Raw genomic sequence first — 23,394 nt, forward strand, 5'->3', positions numbered from 1 at the left:
TCCTTGCACGTTGCCTCCTCTTGGGCCGCCTCAGCTGGGGAGCCCCGGAACTCCACATCTGTGCCAATGGGGAACCAGTCGTTGACCTGGTCGAGGGCGAGCTTGCACAGCATGCCCGACACCCAGGCCGCCCGACACCGCCTCCTGCATTTCTTAAAATGCTACAGTAACATTGGTTTTGCTATCAGTATTTTGATTATAAGAAGAAAACCCATACCCGAAAAACAGATAAAGTAATAATTTAATTGAAAAAGCAGATGGCCACTTATATTGAAAATATGACCGAAATGAAGAGATAATAAAGCTTATGTAATTTAGGCCTGAGAAACTAAACACTAAGAGGCTACACCCTGCCCCCGGCCCCCACCCCAGGTATTGCTCCTTTTTTACCCTCTCTCTGAACCTCAATTTTTTAAATCTGGAAAATAAAAGGATCAGGCTAGATCTTCTGTAAGATTCATCCTAAGATTAAATTCTAAGATGCCTGATTAATTGAGCAGTAAAAAAATACACGTGAAAAGATGCTCACCATCATCAGTCATCAGCAAAATGCAAACTGAAACCGCAGTAAAGTACCACTGTGCGCCCACAAGGACGGCTATCATCAAAAACACACATGCTAATAAGTGCTGGCAAGGAGGTGGAGACGCGGGAGCCCTTGTACACCGTGGGAATATAAAATGGCACAATCTCTTTGGAAAATGATTCGCAAGTCCCTTGAAAAGTTAAACACACAGACTTAACACATGACCCAGCAACTCCATCCCAAGGTAGATACCCAAGACAGACGAAAGCAAATGTCCACGCAAAAATTTGAACATGAATGTTCACAGCAGCATGATTGCGGAAATAACCCAAGTGTCCATCAACTGACAATAGGAATATTATTTGGCAATAAAAAGAAACGAAACATTGATGCATATATGAACTTTGAAAGCAGTATGTACGCCTCTGAAAGAAGCCAGCAACAAAAGACCACGTGTTGTATGGTTCCACTTACATGATGTGTGTACTTCGGCAAATCTACAGAGGCAGATGGTAGATTAGTGGTTGCTTATGGCTGGGGGGAGAGGGGGCAGGAATGGCAGTTACTGCTAATGGGTACAGGGTTTCCTTTAATGGGAAAGAAAATGTTGTAAACCTAGTTATGATAATGGCTGCACAATCCTGTGGAAGTAATAAAAAATTACTGAATTGTACACTTGAAATGGGTGAACTGGTATGTGAAGTGTATCGCCATAAATATGCTAATACACAGCAGTCCAGTCTAATAGGCAAGAGATACAAAATGAATAGCATTAGGAACACAACATCTTCAAAGCTTTTAATTCTTCAAAGCAAGTGGAAATTTGTGTCTTTAAAAATACTGTGCTGGTTTGAATCCATTAGTACCCCCTTAAAGACTATGCTCTTCTATTGCCCTCTTATGGGGGCAGACCTTTTGTGGGTGGGACCTTTTGATTACATTATTTCCATGGAGATGTGGCCCTGACCATTCCAGGTGGGTCTGAATTATGTGACTGGAGTCCTTAACAGAGCTCAGGGAGAGAGAGAGAGCTCAGAGCCGACAGAGACCCAGACACTTGGAGATGTGGACAGAGAGACATTTTGTAGACAGCTGTTGAGACCAGAACCAGAAGAGAAACTAAGAGATGAAGCTCAGAGTTTGCCCTGGAGAAGCTAAGAGAGGACCCCCAGACACTTAGAGAAAAACGCCCTGGGAGAAACAAGCAAGGAAGTACAGGAGTTGAGAGAGAGAAGCTAACACAGGACAGAGACGTTTTGAAACCAGAACCCGGGAGCAAAGGATCAGCAGACGCCAGCCATGTGCTTTCCCAGCTGACAGAGGTTTTCCGGATGCCATCGGCCTTTCCTCAGTGAAGGTATCCTCTTGCTGATGCCTTCGTTTGGACACCTTCATGGCCTTAGGACTGTAAACTTGTGAACTAATAAACCCCCATTGTAAAAGCCAATCCATTTCTAGTATATTGCATTTCTGGCAGCTTTAGCAAACCAGAACAAATACTATGACCAAAAGCAGAGCAAAACAAAAAGCTACATAAAACCAAAAAGAAATGATCAAAACAACTGGCAACACTTCAAGCAAGATGGCTTTCTAACGGGAGTGGAACCACGAGGACACTGAGATCTTTTCTGCCCGCCAATCTGGACTCAGGCACTCCTGGGGACGGAGGCTTCCTGCTGACGGCTTCAATTGTGCACCCTCCTGAGAGCGGTTGCAACCACTGACAGCACCCCCTCTCCCAGCACTCTCTCTCCTCTTGCGTTAAACCTTTCTGCCTTGCCCTCTGCTTTACAACAAAATGAAACAAGACAATGATAAATAAAACTAACAATCTAAGGTGCCCCATCCATGCCCCCACCCTAAGCTCTAGACAAAGAAGGGGTGAGGGAAAAATGTTCTCTCGTGAACCTGTCTCGTTGGAGAGAAAATGAACCATCTCGGGTTCTCTCGGTGACTACAGAGAAGCGTCTGATTCATCTCATAGAAGATTCCTCTCTGCATCCTCTTCCTACCTTTTCTCCACCCATAATGGGCATGGGGCAGAAATCACATTCCCAGCCCCGCAACTCTACCCACTGACCCCGCTTTATTTTTCTTCATAGCGCCACCATAATCTCTATATTTTAGATTTTATGTGGCTTATTTTATCCCTGTCTCTCACAATAGAATGAAAGCTTTAGGAGGGTAGAAGTCTTCTTCACCTTGTTCACTACTTTCGTTCCTATCCTAAAAAAGTACTGGACCATCGTGGATGCTCAATCAAGGTTTAAATGCTTCAGAAAGCAATGTGTCCTACAACCTGTGACGATGAGCTTGATTTTCAGGGGTTGGGGAACAAGATTCAGAGAGCAGAAAGAGAATCTAGTTAGGAAACAATTTTAGCAGTGGGAGAAGTAATGATCGTTTATCTAAGAAAATAACTCTTTGGCGCTTTAAGTATCCTAAGTAATTTTGGTACCACACACCACTACTGCCAAACACCAACGAGAGCCTGACGCAAGCAGTTGGGAGCACAGGAGGCTGAGGCAGGCACGTGAGCCCGTCCGCGCCAAGTGACGTTGGCAGTGGACTTCTCTGCAGACTCTGTCCTCTCAGGCTACGAGTGCTGCCCAGGGACAGGCAGCCAAGCTCCCTGAAGACAGAAAACTCGTGCATACGTGCGGATTTATTATACGATAGCTGTATATAAACTCAATATATATTATAACATGCACCTAAGATATATGTAATTATATACTAAAGAAGCATTTTAAATCAGTGGAGGAAATACAATATTCAACAGATGATCTATGGATGAATGGCTATCAGTTTAGAAGAAAATAAATTTATGTCCCTATACTACCTCATAAAAAGCAGCCCCAGGAGAATTATAAAACTGTAATGTGAAAAACAAAAGTATGAAAAATTATAGGAGAAAATATTAGAGATTTTTCTTTATGATGCTCGGTTGGGGATGCCTTCTGAAGTAAGAGAGTTGAAATGAAGGAGAGAAAAAAGATATTCCCCAATTTTCTTCAAGCTGAACCGGTAAGGTTTTAGGGAATTTACGAGCTGATAATTATATGGTCACCATTATTCCTCAGGAGTAAATCTGGGTGGTCAGGCTAGCAAATCCTGAACTTCAAAAGTTAACAGTAATAAATTAACCAAGTTTATTTCAATTTCAGACACAGCAGACTGTGAATTACAGAAATGAACATTATTTTTATTTCCTTTTTCCAAAGCAGAAAGACTGAAGAAACAAAAGTATTTTAGGTCAACAAATTTAGTGGATTTTGAAATACAATATACAGCTTTGGGAAAAACCCAGTAATTTGGTAAAGAGTTCAATGAAAATCAAGATTGAACATTTTCTATTAAACGACAATGACAACTGGGCAGCACTAATTTCAAAGGCAGATAAAATATCAACAGTCTGAAAACACCATCAACAACAGAAAACTGGAGGTCCCTGTGCATATTTACACATATTTTTCCATTTCATCCTCACAATGACATAATAGAGATAAAGAAACAGGTCTAGAGGGTCACTGTAGGGCCAGTAGCAGCCTTAGTAACTGCAATTCATGGAACTTTCTTGGTGGTACTGCCTGTGGTCACAGTGAGAGACACAGAACAGCACAAAATGACCCGCAAAGGCTGTCAAGAACGAGGATGCATAGAACTGAGACTTCCGTGGGAACAAAACAAACAACACAGGCCTCTCAGCCAATCAGGGAACACTGCCCTGATACAAGCACAGGAAGATGGAGGCCGTCTCAGCCAATCAGGGTGGACTGCCTGATACAAGCACAGGAAAATGGAGGCCATCTCAGCCAATCAAGGATGAATGTCCTGATACCAGCACAGTGCTACCACTATTTCTAATTTTGCCCTATCTTTAAAATTTTCCTGTAGTGTTGGCATGTTTACTTTCAAACTATATATGGGCACTTTTATATAAAAGTTATATATGTTTAAAAAAACAAAATAAACTTAAAGAGAATAAACTAACCAATATAAATAAAAGTTCTTATATTCCCACCCTAGAATAGTTAATAAATGCATCTGTAAACGCAGAGTGGGTAGAATGGTCCCTAGAAGACATACAACAAACCCTCGCTACTATCACATCACTACAATCCAGGGCACGTTAGGAAAAAGACATTCATTCTTCAAGATTCAAGTCAAATTTTGGAACAGGACGGGGGAGGGGGATAGTGTTGTGTTAGGCTCAATTATCTCAGCTTGTCCTAAGAATCTCAGAGTCCTGTTTGAGACTCAGGGTGGGGGCACGCTGGCTAAACTGTAATCACTTACCATATGGACGACTTCTGGGTAAATAGGCTCTGTGATCACATTCCGATTGTGTGTGATATATTCTACCATTTCACTTAAAGCAGCTCGTTTTACTTCCTTCCACTTTAGGTCACTTAGTGGATCAGAAACAAAGTCAAAGAGGACACAACATTGACGTAACTTCTGAATAAAAAGCTTCTCTTGATCAGCAGGAGGAACATCTGAAAAGCAGAAAGCAAAATGTATTGATTGCAAAAACGTTTAACCCAAAGTTATTGAGAAACACATTTTAAGTCTTCTACTCTTTTTAATTTGAATGAATAGAAATCCAAGAACAAAAAGAGATGAGGTTGGGTTGAACAGAGGTTAAACAACCCTTAAAGAAAATGAAAAGAAAAAGAAAAGCTAATCACGGCTCAAGTCATATGTTTCACATATAGTTTCCATGTTTTTTAAGTCTTTGAAACCACGTCAAGAGCACTGTTGAAAATAAATTCCCTCTGAATGCACTGATCCAACAAACGCTATCTGAGCCCTGATCGTCACACACCAGGCCCTGTGCTGGGCCACAGACCAAAGGCAGTGGGGGGGGGGGGCAGCTGTGGGGAGGGGCTAGCTGCGCTGAGAGGACACCGCAACCACACAGTGGGGGTACAGGCAAGGGAAGAAGGGCCAGAGGGGAAGGATGCTCACTGCTGTCTACTGGTTCTCAATTTACGGAAGGGGAAGGACACTTTCAAATTTACAAAAGTGGCTGTTCACTCTGGCTGGCAGATAGCAACTGGCTCCTGAAGACCTGACATCTGAAGGCTGTCAAACAGTCACTTACAAACACAGTGAGGGTCACCACCAGTGTTCCCAAAGCACTTTTCCTTCCTCATTCGGCCCTATCATGATGACTGACCATGCGGATGATGACAGCAACATATAGCAGCACAAGTAATAATGCAACAGCAGCAGCTATTACTTAGTGAGTGCTTACCTGGACCAGGTGTCAATGCAAAGTTACACACATTTCTCCATTTCATCCTTACGATAATGTAACGGAGATAAAGAAACAGATCTAGAGGGTCACTGCAGGGCGGGTAAGCGATGGAGTTGGATTCAAACAAAGCTTTCCAATATTCTGGAAATTTTGGCAAACCTGTATCTGCCTATGTAAGCATGACAGTTTCCCAGAGATGAAGACTTCCCCAATGAGATCAGTGGTGATATTAAGGAATAGGAGTTTTTGACATATATATACACATATTTAATGAAATGTGTCAACCAATTGGGTCATATGCATAACTCAATGAGCCAGTATTTTCCAAATGTTCACTAAGTGATGTTACAAAATCATGCCCAGGCAAACAAGCCATTCAGAGTGCAAGATGCCTCAATGGATTTCAATGTAATAGACAGGTCACTGATGCGATTTCAGATTCCACATGGTAAGTTCCTTGGAGAAACAACCCATTTGTTGGGTTATGTTGTAATATCAAAGATGGTCCAAAACGATCTGAAAAGGCTATTAACATATTAAAATATTCCTCCCTGTTATAACCACTTGTCTTCCTATACTTAAACTAAAGCAACATATGGAAGAGACTGAACGCAGAAGCATCAGAATCCAGCTATCTCCTATTAAAGAGATTAGCAAAAACACAAAATAATGTCACTCTTCTCACTAAAATTGTTTTTGTTTTGGAAATTATGGCTATTTTCATAGAATGCTATTTATGTTAACACGTAATGAGCTTATTTTTAAATGAATGAATACATTAAACTTTTCTCCGGTTTAACTTCAAATGTGGCCACTGTTGATAGCTATATCCCACATAAACAAAACCTCTCTGGGGCCCTAAATACTTCTGAGCAGCGTGAAGGGGTCCTGAGACCATGCTGCTGGGACCACAACCCCACACGAGCCTCAGACACAACAGGCACCTCCAGGGCTCTCGGCTGCACCCAGCACGGCCCCCACCCAACCGCCCGCTTCCTGCTCAGATTCCTCCACGAGGCTTCCTCACTTCCACAGTTTGACACAACGTACGACTCTGAGCCAGTCGGTCACTGTGCTCTTCCTCAGGCTTTAAATGGTTAGCGCTCGTTGTAGAAGTATTTCTTACCTCCCCAACTAGACGCTTTTGAGGGCAGGTGCCATTTTTCGAGTCTCTGTATCCCCTAATGTCTAACACTGAGCCTTGCAAAGAGCAGACCCTCAGGTATTGTGACTTGAACGTACCCCTCTGCGTGTCCCTTTTTTCCGACACTGCACACAGAGATCTGAAGTGCACCACCAGGCGATCGGATACCCCACAAAGGATACTTCAGAGACGCTGAGGACCAACACCTGGTTTCTAAACACGTCAAATACTGAGCGTCCTATCATTTTAAGTGAGTAAAAGTCTTGACTACATTTGGCTCTCTTAACATTCAAATACCTAGCCTTTTTCAACTAAAAGACTTCATTTCCTTTAATCTTTACTCATTTCTACACTTCTGTTCATACCCCAATTTTCCAGGATCACCATAAACAAGTGCATAGATGTAGTAACACTTATGTATTTCGAACCCACCTGGCACCCTCACACTCTCCAGCAGCGGTATTTCACCCTAGAGTCACCCTGACGTTCCTCACCTGGGACCTCCCCACAGCTTGGTCCCAGGTAGCAGCCAGGTAAGTCCTTTAAGAACCCTGTCTCACTGAGTCCTTCCAGCTGCAGGACCACGCAGGGGCTGCCAGTCTGCCTATTCAGAGATGAGGAAACAGACCCTGAGCTGAGGCCTGGCCCAAGGTCAATGGACCAGGTTATATGTATTATTTCCCCCAGAAAAAGGCCATGTTCTTTGATGCAATCTCGTGGGGGGGTGGGCAGACCTATTAGTGTTGATTAGGTTGGAGCCTATTGTTTCCATGGAGATGTAACTCAATCAACTGTGCGCAAGACCTCTGATTGGATAATTTCCATGGAGGTGTTACCCCAACCATTCAGGGTGGGTCTGAATTAAATCACTGGAGCCTTACAAAAAACTGATAAACAGAGGAATGCAGTGCAGCTGTGACATTTTGGAAAGCAACTGAAAGTGACATTTTGAAGAGGAGCTGCAGCTAATAGAGGACAAAACACCCCAAGAGCAAAATTTTGGAGAATGCCACTTTGAAAGGCAACCTGGGAGCAAGCGGATGCCAGCCATGTGCCTTCCGAGCTAACAGAGGTTTTCCGGACGTCAGTGGCCAACCTCCAGTGAAGGTGCCCTATTGTAGATGCCTTACCTTGGACACTGTAACTGTGTAACCAAATAACCCCCCTTTATAAAAGCCAATCCATCTCTGATGTTTTGCATAATGGCAGCATTAGCAAACCGGAACAGTCATGGTGCTGTTATGTGGCAGAGCACGGAGAACAGGATGATACACGCCAAGACAAGGGCGCTGGGCTGTGCAGGGCGTGCCAGGTCAGCCTTCTGTACCCCAAAAGTCCTGAAAGCACCGCTCACTTTTCAAACACAGTACAAGAACTGATATTCAGAATAATGAATAGGTTGTCATCAAAATACGAAAATAAACCTATTATGATGAAGAAGAGCAGTAAAAGGCTTTTTCAGAAAATTTCTATTGAAAATGCTCCTAAATGGCAGGAAAATTTCAACGACCTGGAAATTACATTGGTTCTTCCAGTGTTCCAGGCAACCAAGGTGTCACTGTACTATTTTCATTTATATTCTATAAACAGGTCTGTGAGTATAACATCGTGAGCTCTCTTTTTTTAAATTTCATTTTGGCTATTTTTGCAATTTGATTATTTAAAAAAATTTATATTACAACAATCAAATTGAACATAAAAGCAAAAAATACTGCATACTAAAGCCCTATCAAATACATCCATATTTTTTGAATGCAAGTTAACTTAGGTTTTCTTGGTCAGCATATTAAAAAAAAAAAAGATTTTCTGCTGTGTTAATAGGACAGCACCACTGGGGAGTGGAAAAGAGGTATACTTTATACACTTAAGTATTCTCATGTTTTTAACAGTATAAATGAGCTGTTTTTGTAACCAAAAAAACAAAAAGCCTTAAAAACTACGTTAAATTAGCATAGTTAATTTTGAAAGAAGACAAGAAAAATAAAAAGTATAGACAGACTATAACTAGTGCTTGACGTGTGTGTCAAATGTTAAAACTAGCCAGGACTGGCACCACTGGTGTATCACACGTCGGCACTTGGTATTCAAGACTGTCTGACTCTAAGTCATAAACCATGACACAGGAGTTGACGCAAACCTTCCAATGACTTCTCCAAAGCAGACTAGAAGAAGAATAATGGATTCTGGATTCTGTCTGTGAATGACAGCAGCTTAAGTTTAAAATTTTATACAGACTAGTAACATCAGCACACTTGTTTCAGAACTACGGTGGGCAGCCTTCCTGCCAACAGCGCACATCGTGTTAAACAGCACAGCAGTGACCCAGAACCCAGCGGCAGACTCTCCGCACCGGCAGCAGGCCGCCATGACAGGGCTCTTGCTCTAGGAGGGGCTGAGAAAGGACACCTGCCCTGGAAAAGCCACACAGCAGCCACCAGCAAGTTCAACACCATGCTAAGGTTTCCGAAATTGCCGTTCTAAGAGATGAGATGGGAAGAAGAAAACCACGAGCTGTATCATTCTATTCCATAAATGTTACCACAGTCACCTTGCATTTGATCGATCTTTTCAGCTTCTGCCCCTCCAGTATTTTCACTAATTTGTTATTGTGAACCAGGGACAGTTCCCAATTAAATCCTCAATGATACCAAGTAGCAAAACCCAAGGACATGCTCATGTGAAGCATGTTGGGTAGGGAGCCAAGAAAAGACATCAGCCTACAGATTCTCAAATATCAGAAAGAAAGCAGAGAGAAGCACGTATTGTTCTTTTTAAAACATGGTTGCTAAACGGAAGCCTGCTGTTCATAAGTGATAAGGTCACTGCTGAGGGGGGACGGGAGCACCCCATTTCCAGCGGTGAGCGCGGCTGCCTTCTGACCTCCCGCTGCACCACACGCAAGCGCCACGCACCACTGATCTCCAAATTGGGGTGCAAACCCCAAACCAATGAGGCGCAGGAAGGAAACAGAATTACTTCTATTTTCTTCTTTATAAAGAATAAGAAATTAAGATTTACTAATATTTAATATACAGACTGACATGCGTTGGAGGTATATCCCTGACATTTCTGTACTGCTAGGCCTGTGTGATCAAAAAGTTTGGATGGCACTCAAGGCAACGGGGAGCCACAGAAGGTTTACAAACAAACCCTAAATGGCTAACGTTATCATGGCCAACTTCACAAATGCTGATAGCAAATGTGTATCCTCAATTGTAGAAGGGACCAACAGACTCTTCACATTTTAACCACCAAATCATAGAATATGATAGGGCCGAATTCAGTAATTCATAGACTTATAGCTCTATGCCAAGAGATACTGTGGAGAGGCAAATTATTTAAAAAAGCCCACTTCTATAGGCCAAGGCTTGGTGGTTAAAAGAAATACTCCACGATGCAGTCAAGCACCATTTTTTAGCATGGCAGCTGCAGAAAGACAAGAGGCAGGCCTTTCTGGTACATGCAGATGATGGCTTCTAAACAAAAATTACCCATCAAAACCAAGAAAGAGGGCTGCAAAAACTACATGCTTAGAAAGAAACAACTCAAAAGACACCCTGAAAGGGGCACGCTCAGAAGGCTCATGGACACTCAGCTCCTGAATGCCATGCGATGCCCACCAAGGGCCAAGGCAGCCTGTGCTCACACTCAGAGACCACCATGTTGTCTCAAGCCAAGCCCGCGTCGCCGAGGGCTTGCACTGCCTTCGCCCCTGCTCCTGTGGGCCCCCCAAGGGTGGATGAAACTGCAAACTCTAAGCCCTCGGACAAGAGACACCACAAACAAGATGGTAACAAAAGAGCCAACTCTCCAAAAGCAAGAGCCAAACTATGGAACCATCCTGTCTTCCTAATGCAGTTATGCTTGGTGTAAAATGAGTAAGACTCAAGTGAAATGCCATTACTAACAATTTCTGAGTAAATCTGGATTCTTCATTAACATGTACTAAATTTCACTTAGCTATATTTCCTATATGAGGAAACTTAGCAGATGGCAAGTGTCCCCCACCAAGAAAACCAAAACTTGGCAATACTATTTGGTTTTTTAAAGAGAAAACTCATGCACCACTTTCTGAAGCCACCGTCTTTTCTCCATTGCTCTCCAGCACCTCCTTTATCCACATCAAGTGCTATAAACACAGAGCTCTGTCTTCGCTGCACGGATCGACTGGCTTCTGCGCGCCCCAATACCAGTCTGACTTCCTGTATGTTAGATTAACTTTCCCCACCTGGTTTTCTTCATGTCTGGACGCTTCTTGGCTTTAACTTTCCCATGCACGTCTTTGCAACACCGAGTCTTCTAATCCATGAACATGGAATACTTCTCTATTTACTCAAATCTTCCCTAAATTTCTCAACAAAGTTTTATAATCTCCAATAAATGTGTTAAACATCGTTTTTAAGATTTATTCATTGTGATTTATTTTTTGGTGTTATTTTAAATGGTATCTTTAAAAGGACTTAATTTTCTAACTACTGCTGCAATACAGGAAACAGCGATTTGGGGGCTATTAATTTTGTATGTGGCTACCTTGCTCTCTTATTAATTCTAATAATGTATCTGTTAATCCCTTTGGTTTTCTATGTATCCCACCCGGTCATCTGCTGGCCAGGACCTCCAGGGCAACGCTGGACAGAAACAGTGAGGTGCCATCCTTTACCTCCTCTCAGTCTCAGAGGAAAACTTGCCATATTTCCCCAAGTTTGCTGTAGGATTTTGTAGATAACATTTATAAGATGAAGACACTGACCTACAGATTCAGTGACCTCCCAATTCATATGCCATCATATACTTCGGTGGAACTGGATAAGCTGGCTCTAAAATGCATATGGGGGTCATGCCTCACCCAGCCACCCTCGGAGGGGAGTAACCAGGTGGGAGGGAGGACGGGCGGTTTCAGACACCACGGCTGATGGGAAGCGTCACTGGCGAAAGCAGCCGCGCCCTGTGGCGCCACAGGGGCCGAGCATGGACGGGGCCCTGATTCCCGCAGGGCAGTGGGGGCAGGGCAGCCCGTCCAGCAGGGTGCCAGGACAACCCAGTTCCCAGAGGCAAACAGCACACCGGGCCAGGGTTCATCAGGCGGTGGGATGGGGGACACTGCATTCTGCATGATTTGTCTGAAAACTTACAACTTCTGTAATTAAAAAAAAAGAAACTTGATCCCTAATTCATATCATATGCAAAAATAAACTCCTGGCTTTTAGAAAGTAACATAAAAGAATATCTTATGTAGGGAGAGAAGTAAGGAAGGACTTCTTGAACAAGACATTAGAAACAGGAAGCATTAAAAAACTGATAAATTGAGCTAAAAATTAAAAATTTTTCTTCATCAGGACACTACCAAGAGGATGAAAAGGCAAGTCAGAGAACAGAGTTACCTGAATACACATAACCCATGGACTCACATCTAGAATATACGACCATTTACGATAAATCAGGAAGAAGAATTCAGAATACCAATGGAAAAATAGGCAAAGTCTTAACCAGGCACTTCACAAAATACATCCAAATGGCTAACTGCATATGAAAAGGTCACCAATCTCATTAAAAATCAGAGAAATGCAAATTAAGACCACAATGAGATGCCATCAGCCACCCAACAGACTGACAACGCCAAGTGCTGGGAGGAGATGTGGCAAGACGGGAACTCAGACACTGCAGACAGTGGCAAGGCTTGGCACTGCCAGTCGAAGATGCACTCCTGGAACACAGACGAACAAAACTCACACGTGCACCAGAACTGATGCAGAAGCAGCCTTGTTCTAACAGCCCAGCCTGGAAACAACCCAAATGTCCACCAGGGGTGGACCAGATAACCACTAGACCCTGTGGTATAGCTAATATTTCAAAATTATGGATGAATGAAACAGTTATACACAACATGGACAAATATTGCAAGATGTTGAATGAATGAGATGAGAAAGAAGGATCCGTACAGTATGACTCCATTTATTTATTTATTTATTATTTTTTTTCCTATTTTTTTTATTAAATTCAGTTTTATTGAAATACATTCACATACCATACAATCATCCATGATATACAATCCATTGTCCACAGTATGATAACATAGTTATGTGTTCATCACCACAATCTATCTCTGAACATTTTCCTTACATCAGAAAGAACCAGAACAAGATAAAAAATAAAAGTGAAAAAAAACACCCAAATCATCCCCCCATCCCACCCCATTTGTCCTTTAGTTTTTATCCCCATTCCTCCACTCATCCATACACTAGATAAAGGGGGTGTGATCCACACGGTCTTCACAATCACACTGTCACCCCTTGTAATCCACATTATTATGTAATTGTCTTCAGGAGAGTATGACTCCATTTAAATAAGAGAAACAGGCAAAACGACACCACAGTGTCCCTATCTGGGCATGTGCCCCTAAACCTATGAAGGACCCACTGGCGGCTTTTGGGTGCCTGGCCCGGGTGCTGGTATTTGCTTTATAATTATTCATCACGCTTTACGTTCGTTTTGTATGTTTCTCCATGAGTTACATTTTAAATAAAAAAAGGATGAGTACATGCACATGGCAGAAAGATGTTGACACACGTAAGAACACACATCCACACACCCGTCTCCGTCTGCCCACCTTTCTCTGCCTCTGTCTCCCTGCCGAGCCGTGTGCATTTAGGCATATTTATGTATGCATGTCCACGCTGGCTCTAGATGAACCAGCACTGACAACCCCTAAACCAACCTCGATCTACTTAGGACTGCACACACACAAACACACACACACACACCCAACACATTTCCTAACATCATTCTCCATTAAGTTGTTTCTGAATATCTTCTTTTATTGAAAAATTTCCCAATTGAGATGAGGTTCCAAGTGACCTCTCACTTTTTACTATTTGTGTAAAGACATAAACACACACACTTTCTCTCTCTCCAAGAAAAGATCAGCAGTGATGATCCCAAATGTATATAATGAAAACTGTGTTATGACTTGCTTGTCAGATCTCATGTGAAGGAAACGAATCAGGAAACTAAGGTCTCAGAGTGGCCCCACCACGAAGATGTAGCCTGCATTGCGAGGAATTAGTTTAAGAACACCCGCCAGGCCCTGCACCAGGCACTGGCATCACAGAGACCAACTAAGACACGGTAAGTGACCTAAAAGAAAAACAACCAAGATGTGGAGAAGGGCAGTGACAGGCATGTAGAGGGCTCCAGGGGTCCCCGAGAGGGGCAGCGCCCCTGCCCTTGGCTAGCGTGAGGCTTGGGGCAGGCTTCCGGGACAGAGGCCGGGGGAGGCCCTCTGTGGGGGTGGGGGGGCTGAGGTGCGGCCGGTGGGAAGAGCCCACAAGGCAGGTGGCCCGGAGCTTCAGGACCAACTGAACAGGGTCATTTCCCAGAAAATCGCTTTTCCTAAAGAAGACAGCACCTTCGATGAGGGTGTGACCTGATTACATTTCACAAACCTTAAATGTATACATGTACATAACTGTACCTTTTCAAAGAGGAGGCTGTCTTTACCTCCAGCATATAAAACTGGCCTAGTACACAGTGGAACCTCAAATACTTGCTGAATGAACATACCAATGTGAAGGACACAAATTCAGGGTGTTTAAAAACATTTACATTAAAATAATTACACATGTATCAGAGTAGAATGCAAAGTCTATGTAAACTTGTAAGATAAAACCAGTCTTCAAAGGAACTGCTTTTTTCTTTTTTTTTTTTTAAACTAGAGAAGTTGTGGGTTTACGGAAAAATCATGCCGAAGATGCACACTTCTCATACAGCCTCCTCTTATTAACGCCTTGTGCGAGTGTGCTCTGTCCGCATGTGTGCTCTGTCTGCACGAGTGTGCTCTGTTTGTTACAATTCATGAAAGAACACCTTTATAACTGCACAGTTACGGTGAGTCCAGAAACTGTTTGCTTTCATCAGGCCTTTCGCCACTCTGGAGTCTTCACAGTCAGAGGCATCTGATAGAAGAATCTGAGTCCTGGGGGAGACTGGAACCACGGAGGGTCTGGAAGCAGAGGAGTGCCACAACCTCATCTAGGAAGAACGAGCTCCTCAGACGGACTGGAGTCAGGATGCCAGAAGCAGAAAGATCTACTTCAGGAGAAGGGCCTGAGCTCCAGGCTCTGGAACCGGTTCTCAGAGCTCCCTCCGAGGCAGTCATGGGGCTCCAACTGCTTCCCCAGGGTGGAGGCCCAGCAGGTCACTGCTGTCGGGGACAATTACCTCCTCTCTAGGAATACGAACTTCCGCAGCCGGAAGCATTTACACAGACACGCCGAGTGTGCGTGGGGTGGCTCGGCCAGCTTCTGCTCTCCCCTCAGCACCTGGGCCAGGTCTGGCGAGTCAGTCCTCTCGGGTTGTTCCTACCTTGTTGGCGATTTTCAAAATTACAACAAATCTTTCTCAGTGTCACAGGGCAAGCTCCCATTTCATCCATTTCAATACACTGATGTCCAGAGTAACATCCTTAAAATCAAGCTGCATCTTTCACTTAGCTGTTTTTCTTTCTTGGTAAGCCATAAAAAAATGGTCTGTCCTACAGTCAACAGTCTCTCAGATTTGGTGGATTTGACGGGATACATAGTTTACCTCTACCACACAATATCCTGCCTCTGCTAAGGTTTCCAAATGGCTATTTTTCATTCAAAATAGCCAATGTTTTTGTTTCCCCTTCAAATTCTGTCTACACTACCTAACATGAAGGCATTGAGCAAAAACCTGGTAACACGGAGTGGACGGGACTTTGAGGAACAATGTGCAGCAAGCTGAGGGCCTGCCCGTTGGGGATGCCGCCCACCCCCGGCCACTGTTGCCCGGCGGTGTCCAGGGAAAGCAGAGGGCTCAGGCTGTCCTTCCCGTCGGCAGCACCCCGCAGCCGTCTGCTTCCGGTTCTCACTGGGGGAATTCCAGCTCTCCGGCGAAATGGAAAGCCCTGCCTGCTAAAAGAATCCGAATAATTCAGTAAAGCAAGCCTGGCTAGCAGCTTCCATGTCGACACTTTCTTTTTAAACATGTTTTGAGACAACCTGTTGCTCAAAATCTGCTGTGAATGTTCTGTCTCAAATTCCAATTCTGTTGTCTGTTCACTTCATTGTGACGCACTTGCCCAGCTTTTATCATCCTTTCTGGAGAGAAAGGCCTGCTGATCCCAGGGCCAAGTGCGGGACGGCGTCTGCACAGGACGAGGAGGGCACATCCCATCCACCTGAAACATTCCACCAGAAACGTCTGGGACTTTCCCTTCCGGTTTCCCCTACTTCTCTGGCCTGCCTTTACGTTCAAATGAAGCAAGTGGTCATAAGCACTTTCCTCCCAACTTGTCATGGCAGAACCCCCATCCACCATCCCTCCTTACGAAACCTTGGTGGTGTCCTCCTGTCATTTCATGGGGCAGATGTCTTCACTTCAAGGTGATTTTCTCAAAAAGCCACAGCTGCAGCCAAGCGCTGGTTCATGTGCATGTCCCCGGGGCACTGGCGGGGTGGGGGGGTGCGGGATGAAGGGGGTGGGGCAGAGGAGGCCGGAAGCGGCCTCTGCAGAGGTGACACTAGCAGAGGCCGGACTCCGCCACAGGAAGAACCCCCTGCCACCCCGAGCCCCGCGCTGGGCACCCTCCTCTCCCGTGGGTGCACATGTGCAGGCTGAGCCTCCGCCTGGCTCAGGTGGGGCCTACGAGGAATTTGAGAGAGCAACTGAATGTGAAGCCGTGGCTTTTTTATAGGGAAAGATTAAGACAAGTCAAGCAAACTCCGAGGAATAAAGACAGAAATCCAAATGGTGGTATCTATGGACATGGGCCACACTCCCCGCTTAAGAACCCAGTTCTAGAATGCCTCGAGGGGAACGAAGCTGGATGCTCACCACTAGCCCACACCAAAACCTACACTCTCACGGCCTCTGGGTGGAGCGGCGGGAGGACCAGGGAAGGAGCAATCAAATGGGCCTCCGGGGCTGTGAGCCAGGCTCTCTCCCAGGAGCTGAGCCTGGGACTCGGGACAATTGCGCCATGCAGACGCCACGACCCCCATTTGGACCCTCGAACCAGGACCTGTGTTGCAAGTGTGTGTACTCCTGCAGGGTACAGCCGCTCAAAGCTGGGGCCTGGGATGCCCTAGAACCCTCCAAGGTGTTGCCAACCTCTACATCTCCACCCAAAGCCGCCCCCCCACCACAGGCCCCACGGCCTGGCCTCTGGTAATGGTGTCAACTGATTGGTCTGATATTAACTTAGGCTGGGACACAGTGTCTCTCACCTGGCCACCATCTAGTCACTGCTGACATGTTAACAATATTAAAAATAGCCCGGAAAGACGACTGGTAGCTCCCCCACCCCCATGGGCGCCTGGCCCTGCTCTGGTGGTGGCGAGGGGCCCACACCCTCCTGGGAAACCTGGAGAGGGCTGCCTGGGGCCTCCTCCTCGTTGACTGAGGCTGCTGTTTGCAGAGGGGCTCGCCTCCCCGCTCGGAGCCCTAGGACACGTCCCTGGCCCCAGCACAGTACAGGAACATGGCAGGCACGCAACAAACGTATTCCATAAATGGATGAAGCTGGCAATGACAAGATGCAAGGGGCCACCCTGAATGGCCAACGCAACCCGACTTCCCTCTAAGAGAAGCTGGCTGGAGCCACAGGGCACCCCGGGTCAGGCAGCAGGCACTGCCACGCGGACGGCACACCCAGCATTGTGGGGCAAGAAAAACTCAGAAGCATAAATGAATGAAAAATCCTACACTTAAGGCCGCTGCATTACTGTCTCCAGCAGTGCATCAACCGCAAAGAGAAGGGTTTTAACCAAGAGCTTGGATACAATAACACATGCCAAGAACGACTCCAAGGTTACTCCACAAGAAAATGGGGATTCCGCACGGCCCCTCCCTGAGCCCGATGGGGACCAGGCCTGTGGCAGGTCAGTGACATGAGGCCAGGCTTGATGTCAGCAGGAGATACAGCCCACTCCCCAGCCTGCAGCTCACCAGGGGAGCGAAGGTGGACCCCTCGGCAGATATCACTGTCCAGAGACCCTCAGCAGCCCCGTGAGCCGGACGAGGGCCGGCAGGTGAGCCCGCGAGCTCAGGCCTCGCACTGGGTACGCCACGCACCATTTGATGCAAGGAGAGGCACATCCTGCTCCTTAAGTCACACAAGTGTCCTATGCTGAGCAGACGATTCAAGGAATTGCTAGGCTCATTCTTCCTTGGAGAAGAAAATTTCACCTCAATATTTCATGTTTTTATTATTAGCTGAAACAAGAAAAACCCCAGTTGTGGTAAGTATTCAAAGCCATTTGGCTGCCTGTTCCCTACGTGGGGGACAGAGACCCAGGCGGGTGTACACCAAATTTAGTGCCTGCTCTCCCGCGGTGGCTCCCGGGGCCCCCACCTGTTCCCGCCCTGGAAGGAGCTCACTCTCCCTGACAAGCACAGAGAGGTGGCCGTGCTCGCAGGTGGAGCTGCCCGAGGTTGCCAAGCGGTGCCGAGGAGAACATGTACAAGGAGTCCGACCGGAGAGCTCAACCAGAGGCAGGTGTCTTTGGAGACACGTATGACACGATGGCGAAGAGAGCTCCTCCCCCCAGTCAGGCCCCGGCAGGCCATGGCACACAGGCTCCCGTCACCATCCCATCGCGGGCGCCCTGCTCCCTGGCTGGCCAGCCTCTGAGGGACCCCCTTACAGGCACCTCCCCCAGACCTTCCCAGGAGCCGTGGGCCATCCTTCATCTTTCTCCTCCACTGCTTTGTTTGAAAACAAAAAGGTTTTATTACAAAAACACTATCACGTCAATTGTAGGCACCCCTTCCCTCCCTCCCACCTTCTCAGGCAAGATCTGAGGATCAGTTTACCCAGCAGCGAGTGTGGGGCCTGGGGAGGGTCTGATCAGCACCCCAGGCAACTCATGTGGCACCTGGAAGAGGTCACGGCACCTTGCAGGTGACCCGGTTCCACCCTGCCAGGCGACGGACCCTTCCAAGCCCTGTCAGTGGCAAACACATCTGGTGATCCAGGGTGGTTTGGGAAAACCTCTACCTCTAGTCACAAAATTCTACTTTCCTGTGTAAAGTATTCCCTAAGACTTGTTCTTTATGGTCCAGATTGTACCCTTGGACTTCCGGCTCAAACGACTCATGCTCTCAGCACTTTGGGGCCATCATTAAGATCAGCTGCCCTATTTGCTTCTAACTTTGGATCCTTCACTTGCAGATACGCATTAAGCTGCCTGTAGTGGGGCTGGGGGAGGCAGGGGAGGGCTGGGATGCTGGGCTGGAGCCCCGGCGTCTGCTCGCACCACCTTAGTGACCCTGGGCAGGTCCCTCTCTCTCTGGGCCTCAGTTTCCTCAGCTGGAAAACAGGGATAACTGCATCTCTCAGGGCAGCTGGAAATCCACAGACACAATATGCTTAGACTAATGCCCCAAATTCTGAGAGTCCTCAGCAAGAGTTTGGCAGTGTTTCGTTAGCCAGATGCCAGGTGACTTATTAGTTTATATCACTCAACCTTATTTATGCTCCTTCAAAAAGGTACTCATTAACCAAACTTGAACCTAACAAAAGGCAGACTCTCAATCGGACAGAGTCTGGCTCTGCATAACACAATTATCTGTAGGTTCTGGCGAGCAGAGTGCGGAGCAGTACAGCGGCAGGAACTTAACACAGGCTGAAGAGGCTGAATGGACCCCAAATCCAAACAGGACAGACATGCCCACCAGGCCACGAAGAGCTGAGCTCTCTGACAACTCGTGAATGTTCTATACTGTCACTCAATGGCATAACTAGATTTGAGTGGGAAAATATCCTGAAAATCTGACAAGCGGGCGAGCAGGTGGGCCAGGTGTGGGGACGCTGTGCTCCAGCTGTGACCATCTCACCTTCCCGGGCTTCAGTGTGTGCTCTCACTCACCACCACCCCCCAGGAGAAGGCGTCACCATAAACTATTATAAAACTATCAAACTTTAAGAATATTTTCCCACTCAAATCTAGTCCAGGGCCCAAAGGTGGGGGAGGGCCGGGTGAAGGCCCCATCTCGTCACATACACACGCATGAGAGAAACGCTAGAGCAGTTGTGGCAAACTGTTGACAAATCGGTGAAATCTTGACAAAGGAAATATTTAATACCATTCTTGAAACTTGTCCATAATTTTGAAATTATTTCAAAGTGTTAAACACACCTCTGCAATTCCTCAAAGAATGGAAGTAGAATTTTACCAAATGTAATCTTCAGATCTATTGAGATACTGGTATTCATTTTCCTTTGACCTAATCTTCACCACATATTACGCCTGCCCGCCTTTTCTTCATGAGGCCAGCTGATCCTTTCCTTTCTCCCCCAACCTCCAAAACCACTCTAGGATTTTAACTCTATTCTTTTCAGTTTCCTAATTCATTAATTTCTGCTTTTGTCTTTATATAGATTACAGCACTTCTTTTATTTTTGTCCTTTTCTATCGTTTTATGTGTTTAAATAATTTATTTTCATTCATTAGCTCAGATGCAGGCCTCAGACCTCCTCTCCACCGGCTGTCAATCCCGGGCCATGCTTGTTAGGCCTGGGCTTGTTTCTTTGTCTGTAAAACGCAACCCCCCCACCCAGCCAACTCTGCAGGTGAACTCACTGCCCTCCCCGCTACGTGGGACCTGACTCTCAGGGGTGTAAATCTCCCTGGTAACATGGGACATGACTCCTGGGGTTGAGCCTGGACCCGGCATCATGGGATTGAGAAAGCCTTCTGTCCCAAAATGGGGAAGAGAAATGAAACAAAATAAAGTTTCAGTGGTTGAGAGATGAGTTGAGAGGTCATTCTGGAGGTTATTCTTATGTGCTATATGGACAACCCTTTGTAGTTTTTAGTGTACTGGAATAGCTAGAAGGAAATACCTGGAACTGTTGAACCACAACCCGGTAGCCTTGACTCGTGAAGACGATTGTATAACAATGTAGCTTACACGGTGTGACCATGCGATTGTGAAAACCTCGTGGCTCGCACTCCCTTTAGCTAGTGTGTGGACAGATGAATAATAAAGACAAAAAATAAATAAATAATGGGGTGGTGGATACGGGGTATGGGATGTTTTGGGTGTTCTTTTTAATTTTTATTGTTTTCTTTATTTTGGAGTAATGACAATATTCTAAAGTTGATTGTGGTGATGAATGCACAGCTATATGATGATACTGTGAGCCACTGGTTGTATACTCTGGAAGGATTATTTGGCGTGTGAATATATCTCAAAAAAATTGCATTTAAAAATGGGGACACTGACAGGACCTCCTTCAAAGAGTGGTTGTAAGGAGTGAGACAATAAATGTTTGCTGCTTAGAGGTGAGCTTGCAACATATTTATTATGATTAGCTGTTGTTCACTTAACATTTGTTCAGTCTACTGGGTGCCAACGGGACAGACAAGGTCCCTGCTTCCAGGGAGGTTTCACTCAAGAGTAAAAGACTAGCAAGCAAAAAAAAAGAAAAAAAAATTTTTTTAATTAATAAGCAAAATTTTAGGAATGAAAACCAGGATGCTGTGACCGAACAACTGGGGCTGTTCTCGACTGGGGCCAAGGGGGGCTGGCCTCCGAGCAGAGCCCTGACCCGACACGTGGACGCCAAGAAGTCGCAGCACTGCGACCCAGCAGGGACCTGTGCCACCGGCAGATTCCCTCTGACTTGAGGGCCTGGTACTTATTCCTTTTTTATTTTTTGCATTAATATGAGAAAATATGGTTTCTACTTATTCCACTTTTTGGAAATTGCTGGGATTTTCTCTGTGATCCATTACATGTTAAATTTAAAACCTGTGCCACAAGCACTTGTCCTGTAGCAACAGACCGTGCAGGCTCTCTTGGTTCAGGTTAACGGTCGTGTGAATTCACCACACAATCCGTCAAGGACCGAGCAAGTCCGGGCACATCTCCGACAACCACCGGAGCTATCAATTGTGTCTTAAGTTCTCTATAGCTGTTGCTTCCTGTGTTCTGATGTTAAATCGTGTAGGGCATGCACCATCCTATGGACCACATACTTCAGCATGACGACGCCATCCTGTCTCCTTTTTTGGCCTTGAATTCAACTTTGTGCAATATTCATGTCATGACCCCTTGCTTTTCTTTTGCATTTGCTTCTTGAATTGTGTCCTCCCAAAAGACACGTTCCAGTTCGCCCTCACAGCACCGTGAGCGTGCCCGTATTTGGAAATGGGGTCTTCGAAGGTGTGACTAGTTAAGGAGGCTGGACTGGGTGAGGCTGGGTCCCGATCCCCTGTGCTGGGGAGAAGGCCGTGGGAGGTGTCTGCCAGCTGGGGAGCACAGGGATGCTGGCGGCCAGCGGAAGCTGGGGGGCGTGGAGGGGCTCCCCTCCATGACCCTGCCGATCCCGAGTTCCGGGTTCAACCTCCAGAACTGAGAGGGTAAGTTTCTGTGGTTTCAGGCCCCCCAGTTTCTGGTACTTTGTCCCAGCAGCCCTAGGACACCAAACCCTGAGCCATCTTCCCTCTCGCTTTCTTTTCAAACATGCTCTTACATATTGTCCACATCCTTTTAGGATTTAAAGCTGAAGTTAGAAGAAGCATGTTTCTTTAACTTGCTTTATAGACTATATATAGGCAAATATATAACTTTTTAAATTATATAAGCAATCCTTAAATTTTGCTAGCCTATAAAAATACATGAAAAAACCCAGATGCATTTAAGTAAATTTATTCAGTTTAAACAGTGTTTGGAAAAAAGATGACCTTCAGATCTCCCAGCTTGAGACATCAATTTCCCAAATAACAGAATGACTCCTTTACAGTCACAACTGGACAATGTCACAAAACTAGCTGTAAATGTGCGTGCAATCTGGGGGGTGGTGGTTTCGGTCTGAGGCAGTAGGGCAGAGCAGCGGGGCAAGGAGCCTGATGCCGGCCGAGGGTGCCCCAGGGCTGCCGCAGCTGAGGTCTGGGGACCCCCAGCCTCCACTCCATCCGACAGCAGCTCCCCCAAGCCCTGTCCAGTTCTGCAGCCTTGACTGCATAGAGCACTTTAGCTGGTTTGAGCCAGAAGTCTAGACTTCTTATTTATTTTTGTTTGGGGACTGAAGAATTTCCTTAGGTAATTTTAAAAAATCTAATTTTCCACCATAGCTGATCTGACTGATTTTTCCTACTATTTTCATGTGCAATTCTTTTAAAGAACGGAAATAGCCACAGTCACTGGGTACTCTGTGCTGGGTGCCAATGCAACCCATCTGAGCCCATTAGCCCCACAAGGACACTCTGAGGGGAGATGAACTTCTGGGCACCTGCCGGGCAGCCAAAGCGCACCGTGGGGGAGGGTGCTGGCCCCACACCCCTACCGCTCAGCAGCTCAGGACGGTCCCACAAAGACTGAGTCTGCCCTAAGGAGACAGGAGGCTGCAGAGGCAGTAACAAAATGTGAATAAATAAATAACAGACATGGGCGAAGTCCCCTTGTCAGCCCACATTGGAGGTGGGAAGGTGG

The 23,394-nt window shown here is 45.9% G+C and overlaps 1 protein-coding gene across 10 annotated transcripts in view; it reads right to left on the reverse strand.

Moving 5' to 3' along the window:
* The window catches only part of PPP2R5C (protein phosphatase 2 regulatory subunit B'gamma), a 157,409-nt gene that overhangs the window by 68,578 nt on the left and 65,437 nt on the right, over positions 1-23,394 (reverse strand). For all 10 annotated transcript variants that reach the window (XM_037831843.1, XM_037831845.1, XM_037831848.1 and 7 more), the window contains one exon: positions 4,826-5,025. In XM_037831843.1, the coding sequence (XP_037687771.1) occupies positions 4,826-5,025 (200 nt within the window). The remainder of the gene's footprint in view (positions 1-4,825; positions 5,026-23,394) is intronic.

Source organism: Choloepus didactylus, chromosome 4 (genome assembly GCF_015220235.1).
Source record: "Choloepus didactylus isolate mChoDid1 chromosome 4, mChoDid1.pri, whole genome shotgun sequence".
In the NCBI taxonomy this organism is placed as follows: Eukaryota; Metazoa; Chordata; class Mammalia; order Pilosa; family Megalonychidae; genus Choloepus; species Choloepus didactylus.